The 8215-nt window shown below is 36.0% G+C and overlaps 1 protein-coding gene across 1 annotated transcript; it reads left to right on the top strand.

Moving 5' to 3' along the window:
• The first annotated feature begins 6465 nt into the window (after nucleotides 1-6465).
• LOC125676560 (complement C1q tumor necrosis factor-related protein 3-like) lies at nucleotides 6466-7389 on the top strand. The gene is made up of 2 exons (XM_056160447.1): nucleotides 6466-6685; nucleotides 6893-7389. Exons 1-2 carry the CDS (start codon nucleotides 6610-6612, stop codon nucleotides 7327-7329), a joined length of 513 nt encoding a protein of 170 aa, XP_056016422.1. The 5' UTR covers nucleotides 6466-6609; the 3' UTR covers nucleotides 7330-7389.
• The last annotated feature ends 826 nt before the right edge of the window (nucleotides 7390-8215 follow it).

Here is an 8215-nt window from a genome sequence, read left to right as displayed (position 1 = left end):
CTGTTCGTTACTTATGTAATCATCGACAACTTTTTGTAAACGACGAGCAAATATGAATGCAATTATCTTGTAGTCTGTATTTGTAAGGCTAATAGGTCTGTAATTTTTTAATAGGGATTTCTCTCCTTTTTTGTGAATTAATGATATGACAGCAAGTCGTTGGGAAAAAGACATTTCATTTGATAAAAAAATTTCTTTAAGCATTCCAAAAAAAAGTTCCGATAACTGATCCCAAAAGCATTGATAAAATTCAGTTGGTAAAACGTCTAGACCTGGCGATTTATTGTGTTTCATACTCATAACAGCTTCTCGACATTCATCTAAAGTTGGAAATTGGTCACAATTATTTCTCGCACTCTCAGATAAACATTTAATATTGCTATTATTTAAATAATTCTGAATGTCAGAAGAATTTATATTTTTAGTATCATACAGATTTTCATAAAAATTACACATTTCACTCAAAATATCTTCATCAGTAGTTAAAGTTTCTTTTCGTTCGTTCTGTAGTTCATTAATAACATTCTGTGATTGATGCTTTTTTTCTAGACTTAAAAAATACTTGGTGTTTTTTTCTCCTTTGTCGATCCACTTAGCGCGTGACCTAATTTGAGCTCCTTTTGCTTTTTTATCATACAAGTCATTTAATTGCGACTCCAAGTCTCTCTTTTTATTCATATCAATTTGGAGATGTGGGAGAGATTCTATTTCATTTATTTCTTTTTCAATGTTTGAAATTGTATTCTTAAGATTTTTCTGCGATTTGATTGAAAAATGTATAGAAAGTAACTTAATTTTATGTTTTAAAATTTCCCATTTTTGCGTGTTTGTTCCTTGTGAGTTTTTTATATTTTGTATAATATTTACAATTTGGTTTTTATATTCGCTACTTTTTAAGTAGGAAGTATTTAATTTCCAGTAACCTGTTCCTCTCTTGTTATCGTGTATATTAAGATTAAATCTAATTGCTTTGTGGTCAGACATTCTGGTTCTATTAGAATGAGTTCCTGGAATTTTCTGTAGCATGGGAGATTTGCATTTATTTAGAAAAGTTTTACTAATGAATACAAAATCGATTCTACTTTTGGGTATGTCAGAAGCATCACACCACGTGAAACCATCTGTTTTATCATGTTTACTTGTCCATAAATCGACAAGATTTAACTGAATTATTATGTCATTTAACACTTTAGAGCTTTTATCTGAACAATTATCTATTTTACAGTTGAAGTCCCCACATATAATAATATTGGATGAAATGTTCGAGTAATTATTAATGAAAGTTCTTAATCTTTTGAAAAATTGGATTCTACATGATTCATTATTTGGTGCATATATATTAACTAAAGTCAATTCTATGTCATGTAATTTCACGTTGATTAATAATTTTCGTCCGTCTTTTGATCTGTGAGTATTAAGAATATTAATGTCTAATCCATTTTTAGTCAGTATTGAAACACCTCTGGTAAATGTTGAATCAGAAAAGCAGTGTATAGCTTTTCCATACCATGAAAAATTATACAACGATTCGTTTTCTTCAATGAAATGCGTTTCCTGTAAAAAGGCAATATCTATTTTTGAATGTTTTAACCAATTATAATATTTTAAACGCTTTTCTTTGGTATTTAAACCTCTTGCATTAACAGACACAAATTTAAGGTTGTCCATGCTTCAAACAAAAAATTCATACTAAAGAAAAACATTTCTATTTACCTTAAACAGAAACAAAGACATTGTCCTTTTGAAGTCCGAGTTAAGGGTTTGGATATTATGCGAGCACAAAATGTAAGGTGAAATTAGCCCTTTCCGCCGCGATTTTTAGAGTCAAATGCATTTCCTTTAGGAGATGCCGTTTTGGTTCCCGAGACGACACTCTTCATCTGTGTGAGAGTCGCTTGTTGAGATCTGGTTCTCTCTCTTGGGGTAGTCTGTGTCTGTGTGAGAGTCGCTTGTTTAGATCTGGTTCTATCTTTAGGGGTATTCTGTTCGAGATTTATTTGTTGAGATCTGGTTTTCTCTATTGGGGTAGTTTAGAGAGACTGAGGACGATTTGGAGGTTGGCGGAGACGCGAGGCAATTTCTGAGAGAATGCAGCCAAGTTTGTTGGTGCCTGGCCAAGCTTCAGCACACGTGTGAATGGTAGCATCCTTGTCCAGCCCAGAAGCCCAGAAATCATCATATGTGGACTCAACAAACACATGATTCCTTTTTTGGGTTTTGAGAGAATCGGCGAAAACCGGAACTTGTTCAGCTTTGGCCTCTATAATTTCTGTCATAATCTGGATTTGGTTTAACGAAAAACTGGGTGACGGCAAGACGTGTTTCCCAATTTTTTTCGCATCTAGGGCAGATTTAGCTATTTGTATTGCTGAAGCTCTCTGTAGATCACCGCTACGCATCGCTTTCACGTATTGAAAGGCGTGTTCTGCAGACTTATGGTTTACACCAAATAACTGCAAATCACATGGGAAAAAGTTAGACAAACAGTTGTCTTGGCCAGCAAAAGGAATGTCGTTGGGTGCTGATTCAGTATAGTATTCACATTCATGGTTTCCAGGTTCGTGACCTTCGGATTTGCAAATTTTGCAACGCTTATTGTTTGGGCATTCCTTAGTGTAGTGGTTTTCCTCCCAGCAATTCATACACCGTGGAGTGCGTTTGGTGGACGGTTGACCGTAGTGGTAAATAGTACATCTTAAACCGGCACAAATAGCTGTACGTGGAAGGAATATACCTTCGTCTAGCGCTTTGGTATAAATGAATCTATTACCGTTAAGGATGCCGGTCATTTTTCTAGTAACCGGGTGACGAATTTTTTCGTACTTCAGATCACTGGTGAGAGTAAGATTGAATTCTTGAAGCATTTTGATTACTTCGTTGTCATCAACCGATAGAGGCACGCCTTTGATTGTTATTTTCAGAACATTTTCAGTAGGATTGGATATCCCCGCTGAATAAGGATTCGTGTCGTATACTCTCACATTTTTACTTCTAAGGTCTATTCCCTCAGTAAGAAGTTTTGATCTACTTTCCATTGAGCCGACATATATTCTCCAAAGATCTCTGTCTTTTTGAACGCATTTTAAGTCATTTATTTTGTTTCCAACGGAGATCGACAGGTCAAAGTCTGAAAAGCGTGTAGATCCAAACTGAATTTCTCCGTCCTTTAGATAGACTGGTTTAAGCAATTCCATTGTCTTGGAGTAGTGGTTATAAATTCGATCGGATGAGTTACCGACGTGAATTTCACTCACAATACAAAGAAAGAAAAAGGCGAAAAATCCAAAAGTGTATGAAAACACACAAAAAATTCACACAATCAAACGTAAACATATATACACTGATATGTTCAAAGGAATTTTTGAAAAGTTTCCTAAATTCCTTGAAATTTGTCAAAGACACGGAGCAGACATAAACGCATTGAGCCTAGCCCGAGTCACGTGACTTTTTTCCTGTATTCTACCAAGATACCTATACTTTCTTTATAATCTGTGATAATTAATCATCTGATGCATCTCATGAAGAGCTTTCTTGAGAAATTATTTATTCTCCCTATCTTACCTGTCAAAAACCTGTGTTTCAAATTGGTTTAATGATAGATTGATTAGGCAATATTTCAACTTACGTGATTATTGTTTAAAAGTTTCCTAGTAAATCAATTACTATGTTAATGGCATGTTTAAAAAGAAGTGTTTTGATGTATAGTTTAATTTGTTGGGGGGGGGGGGATGGGTTAATAATGTATGAAAAAGTAAAAATAACACAAACTGGTTAATCTCATAACTCATATAAGGAATATAAAAGTAAACGTAAAGACTGGATATACCAGAGGTGGGGTCAGTCGACAAAGAAGCACGATTCGTGTCCATAGGAATTCCAAGAGACTGTTGGAAGACCTGATCCCCAAAGACTACGAAGATATTTTCAATGAGATACTCCAGCATATTTCTAATTTCAACGTCAAAGTACTTCTTCTGATAAGTAGATGATATGTTGACTGTGCTACAGTTTGCGCAAGCAGAAGCTAAATGTATGTACACATTTTGTAATGTTCATGATGTGATCAGTTTCAATTTAAACAATATCAATTTGCCAAATACTCAGTACATGAATGAAATTAGGCAGCAGAAACACCCCACTGTGGTCTCATAGCTCACAAAAGCATTACACGAAATGTTTAACGAAGTAAATGTTGATGAAATGCAGGCTACTGACAATTAAGTTGATGGTGCAGTGGTTTCAACAGTTTCGTTTAAAGTTAGCATTTCACGAATTCTACAGAGCGTAATATCGATCGAGTTTGCAAATACTACCTTTCCTTGGGTCACTTGCTGTCCGATGTGTCTCATACCGATTGTTAGAACTTCGACTACGGATAACTCCGTTCAGCTTATCAAGACATAGGACTCAGGTGTAACTGGTCCACAGGGGATGCTTACTCCTCCTAGACACCTGGTACGTGTATATCTAAGGGTCTGTGTTTGCCCAAATTTCTAATTCGAATTGCTTATAGGAGTTATGACCCGCTGAAGCAGACGCAAATTCAGTTAAGATATTGACGTATCATTATCTAGGTGTTCTGTTATAATTGTGTTCTAATACAATATGCAAGATAATATTGGTTCTGTCATAAATAAAACGTAAAAAAAAATGGGTGTCGCTTGTAAAACAACAGACGAGGATTTTGCGGAAGGACTCTATAGATGGAGACAGTTTGATGCATGAATAAGTCCGGTGCACTGAGGTATTTGGAATCACACTAAACATTTAATATTATCATTTGTTTATCGTTTAATTCAAACTGAATTATTACTACATTAAGGTACTTGATATATGCGTACACTTTTTTGTTTACATTTTAAATGTTTATAGTGTAAAATTGAATATAATCATGGGGTATATTCTGTATTATTGGGTCTACCTATAATGCAAATTACTTCACACCCCTATAATATAGACGTAGACATTTATTTCTTAAATTGTTACACCTTTATCATTGACAGGATTTGTGTTCAAATAAAAGTCTATGCCAAGATAAGATAGCATGCAAGTACTTTTGCCACTACATTATCAGTTTGACAATGGCTGCCTTAGTGGCATTTCTGTTGTTTCTTCTCCGTTTCTCCGTATTTAACACTTTAGCAGAATCTAGCTATGCCGTACATGATATTTCTCTTACAAATATAAAAAACTTGATTGATAGAGTCACCGTTTTGGAAAAGAGGCTACAGGAAGAGAGGGACCAACGGATGGACCTTGAACGTGAAGTCGCGACCATGGCAGAGGAGAATGAAGATACTATCAACAGTTTAAAAGTGGACTTCAATAACAAAACTAGTTCTAATTGTAACGGGGACCGTTACAGATGTTCCCCAAACCTCCCCCAATTAAAAAGTGATGTCCTTGTGAATCTATAGGAAAAAATCATTTTATTTTAGCCTTTAATTACATGTAGTACGTTCAACATGGTCATTTCAGTACCAAGAAATGAAAGAAAGCGTTGCACGTGCATACACGCGCACGCGTGTATGATTCCGATTTTTTGTTGATGTCGTTCAACAGGCATTTGTATCATATACCCACAGTATGAATTTCATAACGTTTCCACCAAATATAAGGAAGTTATAGCGATTTTAAAATCGTCCAATCAGAAATCAGCACACGTGCATGCACGTGCTGAGCAGTAATTCTAACCACAGCAATTTGTAAGGAGTACCAAGATACATCTAAACCCCTAATATGAATAGAATTTGATGAAAAACAAAAACGTTATCGTCCTTTAAAAATTGAACATTTAAAAAACGTTACACGCGCATGCGCGTGTGCGTTGGCATTTTTTGTTACACCAACATATAGATACACATATTGTCTACATATGCTGTGAATATCATCTCATTCGCTTCATAAATAAGATAGTTACAAACGTTTTAGCATTATCCAATCAAAATGAAGCGCACGTGCATGCGCGTGCAAATTGGTAATTTTGACCATGTAAATCAGTTAAGGGTCTCAATATCTACCTATGATATGAATTTCAAGCCATTTCAATGAACAACAAAAAAGTTAGACTGATTCCAAAGTTAGCGTACAAATTTTGTAATGCGCGTGCACGCGCATGCGTGCGCGTGCTGGCAAAATAACTATTATTTTTCATATGTACAAATGATATACTATCATCCTATTTAGGTTTTATATCGCTTCCTTCAATATTCTGATTTTCCATTTTTTGTACCAAAATTGCAATGCACGTGCGCGCGCGTGCATGCATGTGCAAACAAAATGACTATCACTATGCACATCTACAAACGCTATACTATCATCCTGGAAAGTTTCATATCGATCCCTTTTGTAGTTTCTGCGAACACTACCGGACAAAAAAGTACCGGAGAAAAAGAATAATAATAATAATAATAATAAGAAACAGAGTAAAAACAATATGTTCCCAAACTTTGTTTGGGGAACATAATAACCCATATAGAAAATCAAATCAGTGATACAGAGGCTGAGTATACTGAGGACAAAATAGTTAGGCCGACAATCAGTAAGCCCTTATCGGAACGGAAAGACAATTCACTGTGTGCAAAGAACCAATTCAAAGCTGTCCATGCGATGTTCTTTTCAAAATTTTGTAGAAATTCGATTAAAAGAAGTGATGGATTTGAAATAAATGAAGTAGACAGATTTGGTAAGAACAGACATATATGGATATTTCATTGTGAATTTGCATTGTTTGATGATTTCATGAAATACTGAAATACATAAGTGTGTGTGTGTGTGTGTGTGTGTGTGTGTGTGTGTGTGTGTGTGTGTGTGTGTGTGTGTGTGTGTGTGTGTGTCCATCATGGATGATCTTCTGCAATATATATATTTTCTCCATGTCTTTTCGTCTTAGGTCGGCTTCTTTCAGTGCCAGCTAGTTCCAACATTATCGCATTCTCCGCCTACATGTCGGCTACACTGCCTGCAAAGCTTGCAGTTGGACTGCACGTGCTTGTGTTTGATGTGGTCAGTACAAATTTGGGAAATGCTTATCATCCCACTACAGGTGTTTACATCGTGCCTGAAACAGGTGTCTACATCTTTACCTGGTCATTCCGGAACCATGATACTGGTTATCATTCTGTGCAATTAGTCAAGAATACGGAAATAATTACAGTTATTTATTCGAGAACAGTGGCCGGTTCACATAACCAGGCTACTGGAATAACGCCTGTTTATGCAACGAAAGGAGATGACGTCTTCATAAGAACACATAGATCATTAAGCAACGGGGACATTGTAAGTGATGATAATGGAAGGTCGTATTTTGCAGGATGGAAACTGCAATGAACATCACTCTATCGTACATATACACCCTACATGCTTAGAAAGAATAAAATATGAACTATAGTTATACTTATGTTATATCTGATATTAAGCACCTACATTGTATGATCATTATCTTGTCTAGTATCAACACTTTCATATGACCTTGAGCGCCTAGCATCCTTTCTTATATGACATGGGCCGCCTGACATAATCATTAATATGATGTGATATTGAACACCTGTTATTTACTATTATAAGACATTGGGTACCGAACATCATTCATGCTAAATGACACTGAGATATCATCAGTGTTATATAGAATGGAGCCTCTAGCATTATCAATGTTATATAATATTGGGCGCCTAGCATTATCTGTGTTATATAGTATGGGGCGTCTAGCATCATAAGTCCACTGCTATATGGTATGCGGCGTCTAGCATCGCCAGTGCTATATAGTATGGAGCGCCTAACAGAATAAGTGTTCTATAGAATGAGTCATCTAGCGTCATCAGTGTTATAAAGTATGGGGCGCCTAACATCATCAGTGTTATATAGTATTCGGCGCCTAGCATTCTCTGCGTTATATGGTATGTGTCGTCTAGCATCGTCAGTGTTAGATAGTATTGGGCCCCTAGCATTATCTTTGTTACATAATATGGGGCGTCAAGCATATTTATTGTTTAATATGAGGTTCCTAACGTTATCAGTGTAATATAACAAGGGACGCCTAGCATTATCAGTGGTTTATAATATGGGGCACCTAGCACCATCAGTGTTACATACTACTGGGTGCCTAGCGTGATCTGTGTTATATAGTATGGGGCGCCTAATATCATTAGTGTTTTTTAGTATGGGACGTCTAACATTATCAGTGTAATATAGTAGGGGACGCCTAGCATCATCAGTG

This window comes from Ostrea edulis, chromosome 3 (assembly GCF_947568905.1).
Source record: "Ostrea edulis chromosome 3, xbOstEdul1.1, whole genome shotgun sequence".
NCBI lineage: Eukaryota > Metazoa > Mollusca > Bivalvia > Ostreida > Ostreidae > Ostrea > Ostrea edulis.
The sequence above is the reverse complement of the archived record's forward strand: the minus strand, read 5'-3'. Positions and strand labels throughout refer to the sequence as shown.

Excerpts from the sequence above, each read along its gene's own strand:
- LOC125676560 (XM_056160447.1), top strand. The coding sequence starts at position 6,610 with ATGTTCTTTTCAAAATTTTGTAGAAATTCGATTAAAAGAAGTGATGGA. Across the intron at positions 6,686-6,892 it reads AAATGAAGTAGACAGATTTG|GTCGGCTTCTTTCAGTGCCA; the intron begins GTAAGAACAGAC and ends TTTTCGTCTTAG.